General features: G+C 38.4%; 1 protein-coding gene across 2 annotated transcripts in view; it reads right to left on the minus strand.

Moving 5' to 3' along the window:
- Nucleotides 1-5,772: 5,772 nt before the first annotated feature.
- ctu2 (cytosolic thiouridylase subunit 2 homolog (S. pombe)) overlaps nt 5,773-24,027 on the minus strand; it is a 59,866-nt gene continuing 41,611 nt past the window's right edge. For both annotated transcript variants that reach the window (XM_061963687.1, XM_061963679.1), the window contains 3 exons: nt 12,386-12,452; nt 11,119-11,177; nt 5,773-7,216 (listed from right to left, as the gene is read on the minus strand). In XM_061963687.1, the coding sequence (XP_061819671.1) occupies nt 7,171-7,216; nt 11,119-11,177; nt 12,386-12,452 (172 nt within the window). In that variant the 3' untranslated portion in view covers nt 5,773-7,170. The remainder of the gene's footprint in view (nt 7,217-11,118; nt 11,178-12,385; nt 12,453-24,027) is intronic.

The raw sequence follows: 24,027 nt of genomic DNA on the forward strand, positions 1-24,027 counted from the left end.
GTGAACGACTGCAGGGACACAACATTAAGTACACCTGCAGACTGCAGCACGGATTTCATATTTCATTCATTCACAACTCCTCCAACACGAACACCACTGTTCCCGCACTTATAAGTAAAGGTAAGACCATAATAATGTTTTTTTTATTAAATGTGCTTTTTTGTGTGCTACAGTTTGTATGTGTAAAGTTAAAGTTAAGTTAAAGTACCAATGATTGTCACACACACACTAGGTGTGGTGAAATTTGTCATCTGCATTTGACCCATCCCCTTGCTCACCCCCTGGGATGTGAGGGGAGCAGTGGGCAGCAGCGGCGCTGCGCCCGGGAATAATTTTTGGTGATTTAACCCCCAATTCCAACCCTTGATGCTGAGTGCCAAGCAGGGAAGAATGCTGGTATGAGCTTTTAAACATAACCCGTTAACTGCTGCCAATCAAATGGTGAATAAGATACTCTTTAGGGTTCATATGTTTGTAAATCTGACTGTGATGAAGTCAGTGCCTCACCAGCCATCAACCTCACCGCACGTCACTGATATATATATATATATATATATATATATATATGGGCAGCACGGTGGAGGAGGGGTTAGTGCATCTGCCTCACAATACGAAGGTCCTGAGTAGTCTTGGGTTCAATCCCGGGCTCGGGATCTTTCTGTGTGGAGTTTGCATGTCCTCCCTGTGACTGCGTGGGTTCCCTCCTGGTACTCCGGCTTCCTCCCACCTCCAAAGACATGCACCTGGGGATAGGTTGACATAGGCAACACTAAATTGGCCCTAGTGTGTGAATGTGAGTGTGAATGTTGTCTGTCTATCTGTGTTTTTCATCCGCTACATGGAGATCCTTCTGCAACTTGTTAGGAGCCACTGTCAGTTTGTCATCAGGGTACCACCCACAATCGAATGGACGATCAGAAAGAGCCAACCAGGACTTAGGGGCGGCTCTGAGATGTGTTTGTCACCAGCATCCATCACTGTGGTCCACCTATCTCCCATGGGTGGAGTATGCCCGTAACACCCTCATCTGTTCATCTACTGGCCTGTCTCCTTTTCATGTGGTGCATGGTTTCCAACCTCCCATCTTCTCCTCTCAATAAGTCGAGTCCACTGTCTCCTCCGTGACTATCTTCTTGCGCCGTGTGCACCGTGTGTTGCGTGATACCCGTGCCGCCTTGTCTCGCACGGCCAGTCGGAACCAGATCATGGCAAATCACCATCGCAGACCAGCTCCCGACTACAAACCCGGCCAGAAGGTTTGGCTATCATCTAAAGACATTACACTGCCAGGAGAGTCTAAGAAACTGGCACCTAGGTTCATCTGACCATACGAGGGAAAGCAGATGATCACTCCCGTCACAGCTCGACTCAAGGTACCCAAGTCTTTTAAGTCTTATCCGGTCTACCATGTCTCCCGCCTAAAGCCTGTTGAGTCGAGCGACCTTAGCCCTCCACCAGTGTCTCCCCCAGCTCCTCAGCAGGTGGAGGGTCATCCAACCTATACTGTCAACACCATTCTGGACGCCAGGAAGCGGGGCGGGGGGGTGCAATTTCTGATCGACTGGAAGGGTTACTCGCCGGAGGATCGTTCTTGGATTTCACGATCCCTTATTATTGATAAATCACTCATTTCTGATTTTTATCATAGATTTCCCGGAAAACCAGGAGGTCCGCCAGGTGGCGTCTGTTGATTGGGGGGGGGGGGGGGGTACTGTCACCGCCTGCTGCCATCTTGTGGTTTGTGTTCAGTTTGCCTTTGTTGGTGCAGCAGACCTGGCTCTTATTGTTTGTCTTCTTCCTAGAGTTCCTGTGTTTCCCTGTGGGCGGAGTCGTGAGACGTGCACAGCTGTGTCCAATCAGCCTTACACTATTTAAGCAGCACCTCTTCAGCTGGATGGCACTCGGCAATTTCACTCCTCGACTCCTGTTGTATGAAGATTCCTATGCTGCTTGTATTTATGCTTCTTACCTTCTTGGCTATTTCCAGTGCCATCCAGCTTGGTATGTACTAGTGATGGGTTGATGAGGCGTCATGAAGCGTTTCGACACATAGCAAAACTGTATTGATACTGTGTCACTAAATACTGACATCTGCTGGACATTAAAAATCAATACAGGCAACTTATGGACCGACTCAACTGACACTGATTTTATGACCTAGTATATACAATAATATAAACCAAGTCATTGTATTTCATTTAGGATTATTTCATATCTTCATTTAAATAAAAATATATTTTTATCTGTTTTAGATACAGTCAATAAATAATGTGAACATGTATCATAACATGGAAAACTAAGAGAACGTGTTGTGAATGAGGATGCTTGTGGACTGGGAATTTTTATAATTTTTTTTTTTTACACATTTTTATTTAAAAAAAAACGTTTTTCCAACGTATTAAATTTTAGACGATTTCTCTTAGTTATTATTTCTCCGGCTGTAGAAAAGACCCGCTCACAGGGCACAGAGGAGGCGGGAGTGCGACACAGTTCGCGTATCGGTCACGTGACCAAAACAGCTCATGATCGGTCACGTGACTTTGTAAAAGCGGTACGCGCACCGACACAGGGTTTTGCTCTATGAGCTCGACGCATGCGCCGATGCATCGGTGTTGCCGGACCCATCACTAGTACAGTGGTTCTCAAATGGGGGTACGCGTACCCCTGGGGGTACTTGAAGGTATGCCAATGGGTACGTGAGATTTTTTTTAAATATTCTAAAAATAGCAACAATTCAAAAATCCTTTATAAATATATTCGTTGAATAATACTTCAACAAAATATGAATGTAAGTTCATAAACTGAACATCAAATCAAGTAGGCTATTCCATTCATTACAATGCAACAATGCAATATTCAGTGTTGACAGCTAGATTTTTTGTGGACATGTTCCATAAATATTGATGTTATAGATTTCTTTTTTTTTGAAGAAATGTTTAGAGTTAAGTTCATGAATCCAGATGGATCTCTATTACAATCCCCAAAGAGGGCACTTTAAGTTGATGATTACTTCTATGTGTAGAAATCTTTATTTATAATTGAATCACTTGTTTATTTTTCAACAAATTTTTAGTTATTTCTATCTTTTTTTCCAAATAGTTCAAGAAATACCACTACAAATTAGCAATATTTTGCACTGTTATACAATTTAATAATTCAGAAACTGATGACATAGGGCTGTATTTTACTTCTTTATCTCTTTTTTTCAACCAAAAATGCTTTGCTCTGATTAAGGGGTACTTGAATTAAAAACATTTTCACAGGGGGTACATCACTGAAAAAAGGTTGAGAACCACTGCACTAGTATGTACTATGTTAGTTTGCACGTCTTGTTTAGTTAGCTTTTGTTCTTTTTGTCACGGTGCTCTTTTTCGCACCGTCGCTTTTTGTTATCTTCTATTTTTGGATTATTGTTGTGAGTGCCTTTTTGTTAAGTAAATAACTATTTACTCACATTCCATCTGCATCCTTGGGTTCCTCTGTTCTACTTTTAATTGAACTGTGACAGTATCATCCCTGTAGATCGAGTGACAGTTATACACGCTTCACTGCTCACCACAGCACCCCGGACTCGTGACATTGGATGTGTAAAGACTGGTCTGTAGTTACCAAAGTCAAGCCAAGTTTTCACTAATGTCCAATCTTTAACCATTAAGATGATCATCTTATCTTTGAACACACTACACACGTGAATGAAGGGCATACTTAGTCAACAGCCATACATGTCACACTAAGGGTGGCAGTATGAACAACGCCAACACTGTCAAAAATATGTGCCATATAGTGAAACCACACTAAACGTCGATGACAAACACATTTTGGGAGAATAGTTGCACCGCAACACAACATAAACACTACAGAACAAATTACCAGAATTCCCTGCAGCACCAACTCTTCCAGGATGCTACAATATAAACAAACGCCATTGGTGGATCTACACCTAACATCCACTGTAATGATACCAAGTACAATAGCGTATCTAGTCGATACTATGTTACATTGATATTTTTTAACATCACAAAATCTTCTTTCATTTTTTTTTAAATGTATATTGTGTTTATAAACTCAGGAAATATGTCCCTAGACACATGAGGACTTTGAATATGACCAATGTATGATCCTTTAACTACTTGGTATCGGATTGATACTCAAATGTGTGATATCATCCAAAACTAATGTAAAGTATCAAACAGAAGAATAAGTGATCATTACATTTTAACAGAAGTGTAGACAGAACATGTTGAAACAGAAAGTAAACAGATATTACCAGTTAATGAACAAGTAGATTAATAATTAATTTTCTACCACTTGTCCTTCATATTGTTGAAGAAATAATAGAATGATAAATGACACAATATGTTACTGCATATTTCAGCAGACTAAATTAGGAGTCTTTGTTTGTTTACTTACTACTAAAAGACAAGTTGTCTTGTATGTTCAATATTTTATTTAAGGACAAACTTGCAATAAGAAACAAATGTTTAATGTACCGTAAGATTTTTTGTTAAAATAAAGCCAATAATGACATTTTTTGTGGTCCCCGTTTTTTTTTTTTTACAAAAGTACCGAAATACATTTTGGTATCGGGACAACATTACTGTCACCTTTTTCCTCCTCAGCCACTTTGTTGTTGATCTCTCTGTTATTGAATGTTAAAACACTGAATACATTTTTTCAATTAAATTGTCAGCGTAATTTGATGTAAAAAAATTAAGTTCACAAAATTTAAACGCAAAAAACTCAAGTGTCAAAAAAAAGTTTTGGTAATGAAGACACAAATTAACCTCCATATATAATCACCAAGCTGTAGCGACATTGTTGTTGTAAGAGCCAACACTGTGGAACTCTTTCTAGCGTAGTAACACAATGCCTTAAGACAGCAGGAGATAAGATAGCTTTTGAATCAGCAGCTAAATTGCTTCTGAGTTTGTAATGCACAACACAAGGCAATAGGACACAAATATGTACTGAATGAAAATCATGAACCATCATATTGCAGTATAGTATCTGTAAAGTATTAGCCCACATTTCATGTTTTGTTTGTACACAGCTAGCTCGACAGTGTATGTACTTGTAATAACAAGCATGGTGTGCTGCATGTATCATGATCCATATTATAGTCACTCACTCCATGGACAGTTGTTTGGTCCAGCTGGCTGGGGAAGATTTTTCAAGTTGACTTTGGGTAAACACGCCATATACGTATGTCCACATAGCTTGGCTCCAAGTTAAACATTTATACCCGCAAGTCATGCAGACCTCACTTACTTGGCTTCCATCTGCTCCAGCGTTTCACCCTCGGTTTGTGCTCGCTTCTATAAGCAGCAGTTCATCCTCTGTATATTCAGGTTCAAAAAGATAAGTTTGTGAATCATCATTTGTTCAGAAATAGTCGTCTTTGTTGTCTGTTGACAAGTCTGCCCTGACTACAACACACTCACGTTTGTTTCCGGAAGTAGGAACACATATTTGTAGGAAAGAAGTTCCGGTATTGCATAAAACGACCAAAATTCTGTGAATATTGTTATAAAACTGCTTCTGGGTAAACATGTTATAAGGCCCGCCCACAGGCACCCGTCCCTTATGCTAAAACACTCCCATTATTTTGATAGAATAAAAAAAAAAGAGCGAAACCGAAAAACAAATAAAATCGTAAATAAGAGAAGCGATCATTAAAATCTTTGAAACACACAAAAACAATAAAAGTGTACAGAAATATGAATATTGGCATCAAAAACATCCACCAAAAATAATGTATTTTTTCAATGATTGTATTTATTTGTTGTAAAAGTACATTATGGTTTGGACAATAGCCATTAGGAGAGCGTCAGAAACGTCGACCACACCTAATGCTTCAGTGACTACAGGATTTTGCGACATTAATACAGATATTATACACAAGCTGTCTGACAAAGCAGAAACACCTGTCTAGTTTTCAAGCCTTTAGTTATGTGTACATTTATTAGCATTTTACATTAAAACGCTTTGGTACAATTTTGTGTTGCTGCAGTGTGGATTTTCAAGTCTTATAATTAACTTGTCAAAGAGTTAAATGTTTTACCATATTTACATAATAACAACTTCATTGAAAAAGTGTGTAATCCACACATTTTGACATACAAACATACCATGTGTACCGTATTTTCCGGACTATAAGCCACTACTTCTTCCACAAGCTTTGAACCCTGCGGCTTAAAAAAAGGGTGCGGGTAATTTATGGATTTTTCTTGGATAACGGCCATAATGTTATGTATTCAACAACAACAAAAAACACGAAAGAGACACTGAGAAGGTGTGTTATTGTCTGTGCTATGGCGCTAACTTTTGGACGAGTTTGCTCACTGCAGGTTGACAATGTATTTCTTGTTTTGTCCCTTGAACCGCAAGTCTAACCGTTCAGTGTTTCTACAAGCAAGCGTTGTTAGTATTAGCTAATATGCTAACCCGTCCACCAGTGTCTGTGTTAGTATTATTAACTTACAATTACATTATTTGTGTATTGTTTCAGTTTCGTAATTCACCAAAACGTCACAGTGGAGCTACTGAGTCTGTTTAGCTAATTGGAGAGCTACCTTTTGCAAGTAGTGTGTCCATTACAATGATTTCTGTTTTGTCTGATCAGCTGTTTTTCTACTGTGTGACAGGCACCGATTGGAAACAATTAAGGTAGCATTTACAAATTATTTCGTACTGGTATATATCTGCGGTTTATAGTCTAGTGCGGCTAATATATGTAAAAATATTTTTCTTTTAAGTGTGGCTTAAATACTGGTGCGCTCTATAATCCGGAAAATACGATATTTCTGGGATCCTTTTAACATAATCTTGGAAGAGTACTGTAAAATGACAATATAGAATTTAAAGCCAGACACAAAATGATCAAATAAATTCATTGTAACCCAAAGTACTATCTGTGCACAAATGAAAAGCACAAACATTGACCTGCAGTTTTAATTACAAGCGGTCCATAAAACAATGCTAGTGTCATTTTAAAAGTTTGGATGATAAAAGCTGATGAAAGCAAAGTTACAGGATGAGATATTTGACCTTGACATACCCTCCTTCTCCACACAGAGCCAGCATATGGATTATGTGACTCACACAAACCGGAATATTGTTCTTGTATCATGAAATAAAAGTTCCATGATCCTTGAGCTGAACACTTTCATTTTAATCATCCAGCAGGAAATCACTGATCTCATCTCTCATGCGAGACCTGAAGAACAAAAGACATACATTCATTTTACATTCACTCATTAACCTCTGAAGAATTTGGCCATAAAAATATCAAATTATAGTTTTATTGTGTATGTTCAACGCATGCATGACAATGTTGGTATTAATGTACATTGTTATGCTGCGGCATGACCCCAGGATGCAGAGACGAAAGGCAAAGTGCAGGGAAGTCAATTTATTTAATTTCTACATGGGAGCATTAGCGTGGTGGAAGCAGGTGGAGCACAGGTGAATTGAAAAGTACAGGTGGCAGAAAGAAGGACTGCCCTGGTCAATGGCACAAAGCACAAAGATCATAATAAGCTTTCTGATTGTGTTTTGGTGAAAACGTAGACATACTGTATTTGTTCTATCTCAGAAAATGTCACTTTTATGTCGTACATTCGGCTTGTGTTGGCCCTTGAAGCAAGACAAATCTCCAATTGACAACATTGTTAAATTTGTTAAATTAATTTGCATCAGTTTGACATGACATTATTTCCGGAATTACCGTGAAAGTACAGTCATTCTTAAGATGGCCGACAGCAGCTGCAGCCACTCTTGTAGAAATACAAGTGAAATAAAACCTGGAGTTTCATGAAGCCAAAACACTGCCAGTAAGATTTGGTATCGAAAAAAAATTACATTTTAGAAAAAGTTCTATTTGCACAAAAACAAATAAATACAAGCATTGAAAAAATACAATATTTTGGGGGGATATATTTTTTTAATCATGACATGTTTTCGATGCCAATATTCATATTTTTGTACACTTTTATTGTTTTTGTGTGTTTCCAAGGTTTTTATGTTCCAACTTTTTTCCCCACTATCGCGTCTCTTTTTTACGGTTTTGTTTCTTTGTTTTACGGTTTTACTTCTTTTTTTTACTGTTTCAAACTAATGGCAGTGATTTGACGTGGGGCAGGTGCCTCTGGGCGGGGCTTACAGCAAGTTTACCCGGAAGCAGTTTTACTAGACTTGGGGCTTGCAGGTAAAACATCGTAAAAGAAGACGGGCGGACCGAGGGCGTCTAAATCAAGTCTAAAAGTTATGATATATTTGTGTTAACTTAGCCATACTTTGAGGATGTAGTATAAGCGGTACAGAAATTTAATATGCATTTTTAAGTTATACATGTTTGTCTCGATATAGCCGTGATATTTAGCGAAACTCTGTATAGAACAATACAGAGCGATTTTAGAATGTAAGTATAGCTGTATTTATTCATTTAAAATATTTAAAACCAGACATGTAAAGCTTGGCATGATATTAGTAACCAATTTGTGTTAAAATACAAGACTTTAACTGTTGTAATGTTGAGCGATCTCCAGCGGTTCTTTCTCTTTTTCCCTCTTGAGAGAGAGAGCGCGAGCCTCAAATCCTGGCTGTGCAGACAACTTCATGCACAGAGGTTTTTTCAGTGTTTGGAAATAAAGCTTCACATTTTTTTCCTTTCTATTTTTAGACCTAAATAGGTTGACTTGTGTCTTATTGAATTGTCAAATATTATTTTAACTTATATAAATTAACAATGTGCTGAAACTACACATGTTGTGATTCATTTCCTGCCTTAATTACAAATATTACAAACTAGGGGAATACATTCAGCTATCCTGAATGATATTACACATAATATTTACATGTACATTTGAAAGTACAACCGTTTACAACAGAATAAAAAAAAAAATCAACTGCTATATTGTAGCTCTGAGGGATTATTTAAAAATAATTTCAAGAAATAGAATGGATTTTTAGCAAATACATTTCTATTAACTATTCCATTAACACATATTTAAAAGTAATATCTGAGTAGTACATTGTGATGTTGCTGTATTTAATTCAACAAGAAAGAAAGAAGACTTCAGCCTTTCCGTGACATCATCTGGAATTTCTCCAGCGTGTTTTTGAGGGGACATCCAACTACAGCATATCATCATAAAGTAAGCAAATCTGATGGTTGACTGCCATATTACATTTTATTTAAAAACCGGACTAATATAGCAATTATATAATAAATCATAAATAAACTGTATCATAACTGACGTTAAATATGGATAATAGTTTTAAAATCATTTCACTTGTTTTGTTATGAGCATCATGGTCTCCCCATTTGAGAATAACAATAAACTAATGCATAATAATGAAGTTGACCAGAGTGCTTTATGAACTAAGGAAGTAGTCAACAAGTGATAAAAGTTGTTCACTGTATTATGTTTAAATATACAAGATTTCTCTTTAACCAGGAGATACATCTGTAGACAGCAACAAACATATGTAAAAAACTACTTAAAAATGTTGAAGATTTATTAAAACCTGATTTAGATTCCCTCGGTCCTCCAGTCTTCTACGATGTTTTACATGCAAGCCCCAAGTCTAGAAAAACTGCTTCCCGGTAAACTTGTTGTAAGCCCCGACCCCCCACACCAAATTGCTGCCATTCAATTGAATCAGTAAAAAACGAAAAATAAAAAGAAACAAAATTGTAAAAAAGAGAAGCGAACATAAAAACCTTTGAAACACACAAAAACAATAAGTGTAAAAAAATATGAATTTTGGCATTGAAACCATGTCATGATTAAAATAAATCACCAAAAACAATGTATTTTTTCAATGTCAATTTTGCGCTATAGAGTTTGTTTTGTCTTTGAGAATAGAATGCAACACATTCTTAAAAGTACAAATGCAAAGATAAGGGTTTCTTACTTTTTTAGGAATCCTAATTGGGACGTTACTATCAAACTTATGTGATGGACAGTGATGGGAGAAAAGATACTGAACCATTGATGCCTCATTAAACACAAAGTTGCCTCAATACCTGGATGTATGTATCAATAAGAAAACAACATGTGATAGATTCAACTGCCTTGTCATTTGACTGAATCATCAAACTGTGCTCATCAGCACACATGTACTTAAACAAGTTGTAAGAGTGGCGTTTGGCATCGGTTTATGTTTGAATCATCGATCTAAATGGAACTAAGAAAAAGAAAAGGTTCCAACACGTGGGATCATTTTGATCTTATGGTGCCAAATAGGATAAATATTGTTCTTTTCCTGTTTACTCATTGGCTCATTGACCAAAGTGGCACATTTTATATTCCATTCTACACTATTCTTGAAATAAAACAAAAAGCTATTGTATTTTCTAATTTGCTAATTCATAACATTTTGGAAACACTTGAAACTTACACAAGAATAACTATCATTTTGTTTTCTTTTTGGATTCCAATCTGATAGCATGCAACTCTGTACATTTTATGGGCCTGTATTTTTATTTAAACAATTGTAGTTTTATGTCTATTGTGTAACCTAATTAGCATAACTATTAAAGCTAATTAATGTGGAGCAGTTGGTTATTTTGAATGTGGTGGTATTGTCATGTATGAATATGTATGTATTCGCTTTTGTATCAAAGTATTTTTAAAATGTTAGACTCTCGTAAGAATACAGGTAGGAAGGATTCATATGGCCCCAATTGTCACGATTTACCTGACACATGAAACGCGACGAATTTGGGCGGTGCACTTTCCACTTTAGCCGTCAGACGGCACTAGAGTGTTGAATATCTTAAAATGTGTTTTGTGGCAATTCCAACATTGACCACAAAGTCGGTTGCTATGCAGAGTGACGCTTCCCATCATTTTCAGCAGACTGCATTGCAATATGATTAATGCCCCTCTTCCTCTTAGGCGAGCTCCACCTAAAAACGGGGCCATATGAATGCCTTCCCTATTGTTGTTACTACTATTGCAGAAGCTAATGGAGATCACCATTATGAACCACTAACACTATATTGTACTTGGTCATTTATAAAAAGTGAAACTTATAAATGTAATCTTTATCTGTAATATATGATTTGACAATGAGTACACAGTCAGCAATAATCGGTAGCAAAACATTTACCTCCTTTGCCTCCTCTGAGCCTCCGACAAGATGCATTGAGGAAGAACGTCCACAGATGACTTGAAAGAAAAGGAGAAGTTTGAATCGGCTTATTAGTAATATTTCTGCATACTGCACTACAGTCGCGTACAAATGTCCTAAACCACCATTACAACTGTGCTTTTATTATTGGTCATTACAGGATTATAAGCTTTCTCAGAACAAACTGCTTCTCAGAGGTGATTGCGGCAAGTATTCAACATCATAACTAATACTTACATAATTTTACAAAATGAATGTCTCTGCCAGACCTCAAACACAAAACTATTAATATTAACTGCTGTAAAAAACATAAGTAAACTACAGCACTTTATTTGAAAATAGTCATGCTTCAGAATCTCGCATATCTAGTGCAGATATGCCACAGGAAGTCTCCAAAGAATATTTGTAATTTTGTAATACCATCGAAGCTGTGGCTCGCAATATGATTTGCAACACTATTTTACAGCGTATGAACGTAAATGTTGGACTATGGAAATAATGCTTAGGTTGATGATGGATTAGATTCATTTGGAGTTTTTTTAGACACTCAAAGCGCTTTACAGTGAGAACTGAGAAGCTTTCGTTCATTTTCTCCACATTCACACATTGGTGAGAATACATCTAATAATAATAATAATAATAATGGATAGATAATTCACACATTGCTGGAAGTAAAATATTTGTAGCCACAACTGACTGACCATACCAGGGGTTACCCAAACCTTTTGACTTGAGGGCCACATTGGGTTACAAGAATTTGGCCGGGCTATCTATCTGTGTCTGTATGTGTAGGTACAGTGCATGTATATATATATATATATATATATATATATTCTTGTCCCCCTCTTGTCCAAACACTAAATATAGCCAAACATTAAAAAGTCAAATACAAATAGGGCAATAAGAGAAGTGGCTCAAACTTCTCTTTTGTAAAGTATATCTTTACAGCACATATGAGTATATCTAAATCAACAATATGATTTGCCTGAGCGGCTGGACAGGACAGATTAAAAACAAATTCATTTGAGGACCACCGCACTAACGGTTTCTGCGGCCCCCACCAAACATTCATTGATGCAACAGTGTGAGTGGCACTGGGAGCAAGGTGGGTGAATCTTGCCCAAACAAAAAACGGCAGTAACAAGGATGGCGGAAGCTGGATTTGTACCAGGAACACTTGATTTTCTGGATAACTGTTCTACCATCTGAGCCACACCGCCCCAGGTTTAGCTTGTGTGTCACCTACCATATCTTTGACAGTCAACTGACAGCTGTAACACAACCATCTCTTCAGATCTGTTGCATCTGCAAGTCTGTAATAGAACAATCATTCTTTGGATTAAATATAGCGCTTTTAAAAGACACTTTACAACAGAAATGAACAATACAAATGTATTTACAAAGTGAAATGTTTATTTTAATAGAAAAACTACCATACAAAAACAAACAATTGAATTAAACTGTTTCAGTCTCTAAGTAAAGAATATTTGCAACATTTGCAATGAACCAACAAGTCAATAACATTTGAAATAGTTCAACACACATACTGTATTGATAATTAGATATACCGTATATTTCGGACTATACGTCACAGTTTTTTTTCATAGTTTGGCCGGTGGTGCGACTTATACTCAGGAGCGACTTATGTGTGAAATTATTAACACATTACCGTAAAATATCAAATAATATTATTTAGCTCATTCACGTAAGAGACTAGACGTATAAGATTTCATGGGATTTAGCGATTAGGAGTGACAGATTGTTTGGTAAACGTATAGCATGTTCTGTATGTTATAGTTATTTGAATGACTCTTACCATAATATGTTACGTTAACATACCAGGCACGTTCTCAGTTGGTTATTTATGCGTCATATAATGTACACTTATTCAGCCTGTTGTTCACTATTCTTTATTTTAAATTGCCTTTCTAATGTCTATTCTTGGTGTTGGGTTTTATCAAATAAGTTTCCCCCAAAAATGCGACTTATACTCCAGTGCGACTTATATATGTTTTTTTCCTTCTTTATTATGCATTTTCGGCAGGTGCGACTTATACTCCGGTGCGACTTATACTTCGAAAACTACGGTATTACAAGCAGGGCTGTCAAATGCGATTAATAGCAGATATCAATTTTAAAGGCGATCTGCACTTTTTGGGAATTTTGCCTATCACTTATAAGGGACAAGAACACAAAAGTTTTTTTTTTTTTGTATTCTATCATGTAAAAATCGGCTCGTTCTAGGTGGCTAGCAATGCAGCTAATGGGAGCAACCATTCTGCCTCTAAATCACTTTAAAAATGCATCCAAAAACCGCCAATACTTAATTTACATTTCGTAACCTGTAAAATGACCAAACTGTAGCAACATTGTTATTGTAAGAGCGAACACTGAGGAATCGTTTTTCTGGTGTACAAAAACTTTGCCGCGGTACGGAATTAGCTGTGAGCGAGCTACGATAAGAGAGAAGTAAAGTACCAATGATTGTCACACACACACTCGGTGTGGTGCGATTATCCTCTGCATTTCACCCATCACCCTCACTCCCTGGGAGGTGAGGGGAGCAGTAGTGGCCGCGCCCGGGAATCATTTTTGGTGATTTAACCCCCAATTCCAACCCTTGATGCTGAGTGCCATGCAGGGAGGTAATGGCTCCCATTTTTAAAGTCTTTGGTATGACTCTGCCGGGGTTTGAACTCACGACCTACTGATCTCAGGGCAGACACTCGCAAATGCGACTAAAAATAGACCTGCGATTTGAAAACTGTCGCACATGTGCAAATAGGGATTTCAACCCTTTCATTGCATTTTGCTCCTAAAATAAATTCTTCCAAATTTGATCAAATTAGAGTAAAATGTTTGCCCACCTGTATAACATACAGTGCTCTTATATGACACTTATCTTAACTGCATGATGCCAGATATTTGAAGTTTTTTGTTTTTTTTAAATTAACGCAATAATTACTTTCTCTTGTAATTTATTTATTAAACAGTAATTGCGCTAATAATTCAATCACTTTTTTGGTAAAGTAACGAGTTACTATAATAAATGACTTTTTAAAAGTAATTTTCAGAACACAGAATCATGAAGCAGTTGGCAGGTTGGTGTTACTGGGTAAAATATTTGTGAGTACGTCGTATAATAATGTGTACCTATTGAAAACACCATTGTTAAAGGTCAATTATTTTTATGTTGCTGCTGATGTTTAAACATGACCTCTGAAACCAGGGCACTTTAACTTACATTTTGTTCTTTTGTGTTATTGTTATTAGCTTTTGAAAATAGCTAAATGTTTTTGTTTTTTTTAAGAAAATTGGAGATTATATTTGACTTTAAAAAAAATATTTTTTAAAGCCTTTTCTTTTTTTATTATCTCAAAACATCTCTTAAGTTGAGATCCTGTTATACAAAACCTACTTTTCTTAGTTGTTGGTACCTGTTAGTGGGTCCTCATCAGTCCTGAAAATGTTAAATCAAGGCATGGTGGAGATATTTAGTTACGTCAACAAATATTTCCATGTATGGGTTAATTTATGGGCCAAACTATATTGAGATATTAGTTTAGGTCCATATTGCTCAGCCCTTCGCTCGTGTTAGCGACAGTTTCGGGATGTTCTCTGTGTTTAATTGAGCGTTACAATAGGCATGTGCATGTTCAGTGTTAATCACGTAATTGTGATGAGTTTGTAATGCACAACACAATGCGATAGGACACCAATATGTACTGACTGAAAAACATGAAAAATCATATTGCAGTATCTGTAAAGTATTAGCTCACATTTCATGTTTTGTTTGAACACAGCTAGCTTGACGGTGTATGTACTGTAGTTATAATAACACGAATGATGTGCTGCATGTATCATGACCAATATAATAGTGAGTCACTCGCAGACATGTGATTTGAACTTAATGAAAAAGACTAAAAATAAGCTCGGAGTATGGGAGCCGCAGGTCCAGGGTGGGGGGACAAGGAGGGCAACCACTTCCGAAGCTCCTGGTTTTTCAGCAATTGAACTTGCAAAAATTAGCAATAAAAAGCACCATTTAAAGATGTTTTAGTGTTTAAAGAATTGAACAATTATCAACGGAGTGAACATAAATACATACCCCATTCATCCAAATGAATCAGTGTCTGTTTCAGTCACTATGTTATTTAGATACTACAGTAATTACAACTTGTGTTCACATCCACAGGAACCACATGGGTTAGCCTACTGTGTACAGTATTTACAACCTTACTAGTGTTCACTTCACAGCCACATATGGTTCATGTAGTTATTCACATTATTTACACATTACTTTGGTTCATTCACACAGTACTTTGGCATTTTTGCTTTGATTGCTCTGAGCAGCTTGCATTTTCCTTTTTGTTTCTGCTTTAGTGGATTCTATCTTGGATTTTATAGCCAATTTCTGTCTCTTCGAATTCCTCTCCACTTCTAAATGCTTCACATGCAAAAATCACAAAGAGTACAAAAATTGTAATTCTATTAGCGAACTTCCTTTATCTGAATAGCCATTTGTGATTTATAGCATGAAATAACAAATACAGTGCCCTCCAAAAGTATTGGAACGGTGAGGTCAGTTCCTTTATTTTTGTTGTAGACTGAAAACATTTGGGTTTGACATTAAAAGATGAATATGAGACAAGATGTCAACATTTCAGCTTTCATTTCCAGGTATTTACATCTGGATCTGATACACAACTTAGAAGATAGCATTATTTGTAATACAAACCCCATTTCCATATGAGTTGGGAAATTGTGTTAGATGTAAATATAAACGGAATACAATGATTTGCAAATCCTTTTTAACCCATATTCAATTGAATGCACTACAAAAACAAGATATTTGATGTTCAAACTCATAAACATTATTTATTTTTTGCAAATAATAATTAACTTAGAATTTCATGGCTGCAACACGTGCCAAAGTAGTTGGGAAAGGGCATGTTCACCACTGTGTTACATCACCTTTTCTTTTAACAACACTCAATAAACGATTGGGAGCTGAGGAAACTAATTGTTGAAGCTTTGAAAGTGGAATTCTTTCCCAATCTTGTTTTATGTAGAGCTTCAGTCGTTCAACAGTCCGGGGTCTCCGCTGTCATATTTTACGCTTCATAATGTGCCACACATTTTCGATGGGAGACAGGTCTGGACTGCAGGCGAGCCAGGAAAGTACCCGGCACTCTTTTTTTATGAAGCCACGCTGTTGTAACACATGCTGAATGTGGCTTGGCATTGTCTTACTGAAATAAGCAGGGGCGTCCATGAAAAAGACGGCGCTTAGATGGCAGCATATGTTGTTCCAAAACCTGTATGTACCTTTCAGCATTAATGGTGCCTTCACAGATGTGTAAGTTACCCATGCCTCGGGCACTAATGCACCCCCATACCATCACAGATGCTGGCTTTTGAACTTTGCGTCGATAACAGTCTGGAGGGTTCGCTTCCCCTTTGGTCCGGATGACACGATGCCGAATATTTCCAAAAACAATTTGAAATGTGGACTTGTCAGACCACAGAACACTTTTAAACTTTGCATCAGTCCATCTTAGATGATCTCGGGCCCAGAGAAGCCGGCGGCGTTTCTGGATGTTGTTGATAAATGGCTTTCGCTTTGCATAGTAGAGCTTTAACTTGCACTTACAGATGTAGCGACAAACTGTATTTAGTTTCTGAAGTGTTCCTGAGCCCATGTGGTGATATCCTTTCGAGATTGATGTCGTTTTTTGATACAGTGCCGTCTGAGAGATCGAAGGTGACGGTCATTCAATGTTGGTTTCCGGCCATGCCGCTTACGTGGAGTGATTTCTCCAGATTCTCTGAACCTTTTGATGATATTATGGACCGTAGATGTTGAAATCCCTAAATTTCTTGCTATTGCACTTTGAGAAACGTTGTTCTTAAACGGTTTGACTATTTGCTCACGCAGTTGTGGACAAAGGGGTGTACCTCGCCCCATCCTTTCTTGTGAAAGACTGAGCATTTTTTGGGAAGCTGTTTTTATACCCAATCATGGCACCCACCTGTTCCCAATTAGCCTGCACACCTGTGTGATGTTCCAAATAACTGTTTGATGAGCATTCCTCACCTTTCCCAACTTCTTTATCACGTGTTGCTGGCATCAAATTCTAAAGTTAATGATTATTTGCAAAACAAAAATGTTTATCAGTTTGAACATCAAATATGTTGTCTTTGTAGCATATTCAACTGAATATGGGTTGAAAATGATTTGCAAATTATTGTATTTGTTTATATTTACATCTAACACGTTTATTGATAATTGGCCCTCTTTCTGGGGCAAACCAGGCTTGCTGATGAGGGACGGCCTTCACCCTAACCAGGAAGGCGCCATCATCCTGTCTAAGAATATAGACTACTGTTTAAGTCACATTTGACTAACTACACTAGAGCAAGCCCGGTCACAGGCAATTACAGAGCCTGCTAGTCCAGGTGAGGAGTCAGTTAAGCTAGAACTAGCCAGCACCAGGCTGGATAATTCCTGTACGCATAGCAATTTTCTTAGAATAACACACAACTCACATAATGTGTTTTCTGTTGTGAATGTGTCCGGGGTAGATATGCATTCTACTGAGGTGGCAAATCATGATGCGTTCAGTCGATCGCAGCATCAAGTAAACAATCTGAAAATTCCCGTCGTATCAATTCCTAGATATGGTCGAAACTATATAAAGTGCACTACGTATAATAAACGCAACATTATTAATATTTCTACTACGGATAATTTAAACAAAAACTCGTCAAAACAGCCCAATACTTATAATATGGGCTTTTTAAACATAAGATCATTGTCTCCCAAAACGTTATTAGTTAATGAGGTCATTAGAGACAACAATCTTAACGTCATTGGTCTTAGCGAAACCTGGCTCAAACCAGACAAATTTTTTGCGCTAAATGAGGCATCTCCTCCTAACTATACGAATGCGCATATTGCCCGTCCCCTTAAAAGGGGTGGGGGGGTCGCACTAATATACAATGAAAACTTTAACCTTACCCCTAACCTAAATAATAAATACAAATCGTTTGAGGTGCTTACTATGAGGTCTGTCGCACCGCTGCCTCTCGATATGGCTGTTATCTACCGCCCCCCAGGGCCCTACTCGGACTTTATTAATGAATTCTCAGAGTTCGTTGCTGATCTAGTGACGCACGCAGACAATATAATCATAATGGGGGACTTTAATATCCATATGAATAACCCATCGGACCCTCAGTGCGTGGCGCTCCAGACTATAATTGATAGCTGTGGTCTTACACAAATAATAAATGAACCTACGCATCGCAACGGCAATACGATAGATCTAGTGCTGGTCAGGGGTGTCACCACCTCCAAAGTTATGGTACTCCCGTATACTAAAGTAATGTCCGATCATTACCTTATAAAATTCGAAGTTCTGACTCATTGTCAACAAACTAATAATAATAATAACTGCTATAGCAGCCGCAACATTAATTCCGCCACAACGATGACTCTTGCTGACCTACTGCCTTCGGTAATGGCACCATTCCCAAATTATGTCGGCTCTATTGATAACCTCACTAACAACTTTGACAATGCCCTGCGCAAAACCATTGATAGTATAGCACCGCTAAAACAAAAAAGGGCCCCTAAAAGGCGCACCCCATGGTTTACAGAGGAAACCAGAGCTCATAAATTATCATGTAGAAAGTTGGAACGCAAATGGCGCGCGACCAAGCTTGAGGTTTTCCATCAAGCATGGAGTGATAGTTTAATATCGTATAAACGCATGCTTACCTTAGCTAAAGCTAAATATTACTCAAATCTCATCCGCCTCAACAAAAACGACCCTAAATTCTTGTTTAGTACAGTAGCATCGCTAACCCAACAAGGGACTCCTCCCAATAGCTCCACCCACTCGGCAGATGACTTTATGAATTTCTTTAATAAGAAAATTGAACTCATTAGAAAGGAGATTAAAGATAACGCATCCCAGCTACAACTGGGTTCTATGAACACAGATACAACTGTATCTACGACGGATACTGCAATACAAAATAGTCTCTCTCTTTTTGATGAAATAACATTAGAGGAACTATTACAGCGTGTAAGTGGGATAAAACAAACAACATGTTTACTTGACCCACTTCCTGGGAAACTTATCAAGGAGCTTTTTGTATTATTAGGTCCATCAGTGCTAAATATTATAAACTTATCACTTTCCTCTGGCACTGTTCCCCTAGCATTCAAGAAAGCGGTTATTCATCCTCTGCTCAAAAGACCTAACCTTGATCCTGACCTCATGGTAAACTACCGACCGGTGTCCCACCTTCCCTTTATTTCGAAAATCCTCGAAAAAATTGTCGCACAGCAGCTAAATGAACACTTAGTGTCTAACAATCTCTGTGAACCTTTTCAATCCGGTTTCAGGGCAAATCACTCTACGGAGACAGCCCTCGCAAAAATGACTAATGATCTACTGCTAACGATGGATTCTGATGCGTCATCTATGTTGCTGCTTCTTGATCTTAGCGCTGCTTTCGATACCGTCGATCATAATATTTTATTAGAGCGTATCAAAACACGTATTGGTATGTCAGACTTAGCTTTGTCGTGGTTTAACTCTTATCTTACTGACAGGATGCAATGCGTCTCCCAGAATAATGTGACCTCGGACTATGTTAAGGCAACGTGCGGAGTTCCTCAGGGTTCGGTTCTTGGCCCTGCACTCTTTAGTATTTACATGCTGCCGCTAGGCGACATCATACGCAAATACGGTGTTAGCTTTCATTGTTATGCTGATGACACCCAACTCTACATGCCCCTAAAGCTGACCAACACGCCGGATTGTAGTCAGCTGGAGGCGTGTCTTAATGAAATTAAACAATGGATGTCCGCTAACTTCTTGCAACTCAACGCCAAGAAAACGGAAATGCTGATTATCGGTCCTGCTAAACACCGACATTTATTTAATAATACCACCTTAACATTTGACAACCAAACAATTACACAAGGCGAATCAGTAAAGAATCTGGGTATTATCTTCGACCCAACTCTCTCGTTTGAATCACACATTAAGAGTGTTACTAAAACGGCCTTCTTTCATCTCCGTAATATCGCTAAAATTCGTTCTATTTTATCCACTAGCGACGCTGAGATCATTATTCATGCGTTCGTTACGTCTTGTCTCGACTACTGTAACGTATTATTTTCGGGTCTCCCTATGTCTAGCATTAAAAAATTACAGTTGGTACAAAATGCGGCTGCTAGACTTTTGACAAGAACAAGAAAGTTTGATCATATTACGCCTATACTGGCTCACCTGCACTGGCTTCCTGTGCACTTAAGATGTGACTTTAAGGTTTTACTACTTACGTATAAAATACTACACGGTCTAGCTCCGTCCTATCTTGTCGATTGCATTGTACCATATGTCCCGGCAAGAAATCTGCGTTCAAAGAACTCCGGCTTATTAGTGATTCCCAGAGCCCAAAAAAAGTCTGCGGGCTATAGAGCGTTTTCTATTCGGGCTCCAGTACTATGGAATGCCCTCCCGGTAACAATTAGAGATGCTACCTCAGTAGAAGCATTTAAGTCCCATCTTAAAACTCATTTGTATACTCTAGCCTTTAAATAGCCCCCCTGTTAGACCAGTTGATCTGCCGTTTCTTTTCTTTTCTCCTCTGCTCCCCTTTTCCTTGAGGGGGGGGGGGGGGGGGCACAGGTCCGGTGGCCATGGATGAAGTGCTGGCTGTCCAGAGTCGGGACCCGGGGTGGACCGCTCGCCTGTGCATCGGCTGGGAACATCTCTGCGCTGCTGACCCGTCTCCGCTCGGGATGGTGTCCTGCTGGCCCCACTATGGACTGGACTCTTACTATTATGTTGGATCCACTATGGACTGGACTCTCACAATATTATGTCAGACCCACTCGACAGCCATTGCTTTCGGTCTCCCCTAGAGGGGGGGGGGGTTACCCACATATGCGGTCCTCTCCAAGGTTTCTCATAGTCATTCACATCGACGTCCCACTGGGGTGAGTTTTTCCTTGCCCGTATGTGGGCTTTGTACCGAGGATGTCGTTGTGGCTTGTGCAGCCCTTTGAGACACTTGTGATTTAGGGCTATATAAATAAACATTGATTGATTGATTGATTGATAACACAATTTCCCAACTCATATGGAAACGGGGTTTGTAAAACCTTCCACTTCCTGCCCCTGATCAACTCCTTTGTTGTTTTGGTCGTTATCTTGCTGCATGATGAAGGATCTCCCAATCAGTTTGGTTGCATCTTTCTTTAAATTAGCAGACAAAATGGTTAATTTTGCTGCTGCCATCATGTGTTACATCATCAATGAAGATGACGTCCCAGAAGAAGCAATGCAAGCCCAAGCCATGGCATTATGTTTCACAGATGAGCTTGTATGTTTGGGATCATGAGCTGATCCTTTCTTTCTCCAAACGTTCGCCTTTCCATCACTTTGAAAGAAGTTAATCTCATCAGTCCCATACAACTTTTTTCCAGAATTTTTAGGCTCATCTCTGTACCTTTTGGCAAATTACAGCCTGGCCTTCCTGTTCTTCCTAATGAGTGGTTTGAATCTTCTGGTGTAGCCTTTGTACTTCTATCCATGAAGTGAAGTGAAGTACCTTCACTCCTGCCCTCTGGAGGTCGTTGCTGATGTCACTAACAGTTGTTTTTTATAGCGCTCAGAATGTTTCTGTCATCAACTCCTGATGTTTTCCTTGTTCTATCTGTTCCACGTCTGTTGCTTAGTACACCAGTGGGTTCTTTCTTTTTCAGGACATTCCAAATGGTTGTACGGGCTATGGCCAATGTTTGTGCAATGGCTGTGATTTATTGTCCATCTTCTCTCAGATTCACAATTGCTTCTTTTTCTCCCATAGACGGCTCTCTGGTTTTCATGTTGGTTCCACCTCTAAATGCAGTCTGCACAGGCAAAACCTATCCTACCCAATCTGAAACTGAGCTCAGACATTCAGTGCTATTTATTGTTTGAATAATCAATGTAATTTAGAGACACCTGGGCAACAAAACACACCTGTCAGTCACATGTTCCAATACTTTTGCTCTCCTGAAAAATGGGTAGGTTCAAACAAAAGGTGCTATCTTCTAAGTTGTGTATCAGATCCAGATGTAAATACCTGGAAATGAAAGCTAAACTGTTGATCTCTTGTCCCATATTCATCTTTTGATGTCAAACCCAAATGTTTTCAGTCTACAACAAAAATAAACGATTTGGACTCACTGTTCCAATACTTTTGGAGGGCACTGTATATTGCAGTCATGTTGTTTATGTTTCAAAATAATGTCAAAATATAAACAGTAGAAATAATGGACACAATGTCAGCTACTGTCTTGTTCTAAAACACCAATGAAAATGAAATTTAGCATTTAGACATGCTACTGTAGCAGAAGTCATCACATGTCTGTCACAATCATTTGTTCTTAAATGTGTGTTCCACGTCTTCCATGTCAAGAGCAGTTTTGATTTGGGCTTACATGGTAACCAACTAAAATGAAACTAGTTTGTTTTTAATATATAAATCGCCCGCTTGAATATTCCCTCTTCTCTTCTCCGACTCTCTCGTCGTCATTTGTGTGCGCGTCTGTTGTGACTTCCCTTCCTGGTTCGATGACCCGTCCTATCTAGCCTCTGATTTGCCCGTCCGTAATGTTTTGCCCTAATCTTAACCAATCATCATAGTAAACCAACCAACCAATTATAGATTTTCTTATATGTAAACTAACTAATCATCATTGATTTTTTCCGTATATTTTGTCCCCTGCCCGTGGAGTTGCTTCGCTTCGTAGCTTCGATTTTTAAGTTATCATTTTTAATGGAAAATTGTAGTTTATGCCACTGCAGCTGTAAACCGAAATGGATTATCAAAAACCGTACTCATTATGGGAAAGCCGTAGTTGTTGGCAGGTATGGAAAGGAGACAGCTCAAGATTTTAATACACATTGTAGGTCAGAAAAAACAAAGAAAAACAGAAAATATGTTTTTATATTTTTACAGAGATAAAAAAATACGTATTTTCGACTATAGACATCACATGCCTGCTCACTCTATGAACAGTTGTTCGTTCGGTCCAGCTGGCCGGGTACGTTTCCCGTTGATTTGGATAAATAAGCACTCCGTTTCTGTCGGCATAGCTTGGCTCCTTTCTGTCTGCATAGCTTGGCTCCAAGCTCCACATTTACAGCGTCATAGTCATGCCGACCTTACTCTTTCGGCTTCCGTCTGCTCTAACGTTTCATTCTCTTGTTGTGCTCGCTTTTATAATCAGCAGTTCATCCTCCATATATTCAGGTTCAAAAAGATAAGGTTGTGAATCCTCATTTGTCCAAAAATAGTTGTCTTCGTTGCCCGTTACTAAGTCTGTCATGATTACGGCACATACGTGTTTGTTTCTGGAAGTAGGAACACACATTTGTTGCTGGAAGTCGGTAGTGCATTGCTATGGATACGGAAATAAATGCGCAGAGGAAATTAGTTCCCACAAATGCTTAAGATGACCAAAATACGGTAAATATTGTACATACCGTATTTTTCGGATTATAAGTCGCAGTTTTTTTCATAGTTTGGCCGTGGGTGCGACATATACTCCAGAGCGACTTATGTGTGAAATTATTAACACAGTACCATAAAATATCAAATAATATTATTTATCTCATTCGCGTAAGAGACGAAGCAAATGGCAGCAATCGTCACACACACGTCAGCAATCGTCACTCACACGTCAACCAATAAGAATTCGGCGGAGGAGGGTCATGGCAGAAGTGCACTGTGGGTCATGGGATGCTAACTGCTATATGCTACTGCTATTCAAATGGATCACATCAACATTGGCGGTAACTTATAAAAACTGAGAAG

This window comes from Nerophis lumbriciformis, linkage group LG02, assembly GCF_033978685.3.
Source record: "Nerophis lumbriciformis linkage group LG02, RoL_Nlum_v2.1, whole genome shotgun sequence".
In the NCBI taxonomy this organism is placed as follows: domain Eukaryota; kingdom Metazoa; phylum Chordata; class Actinopteri; order Syngnathiformes; family Syngnathidae; genus Nerophis; species Nerophis lumbriciformis.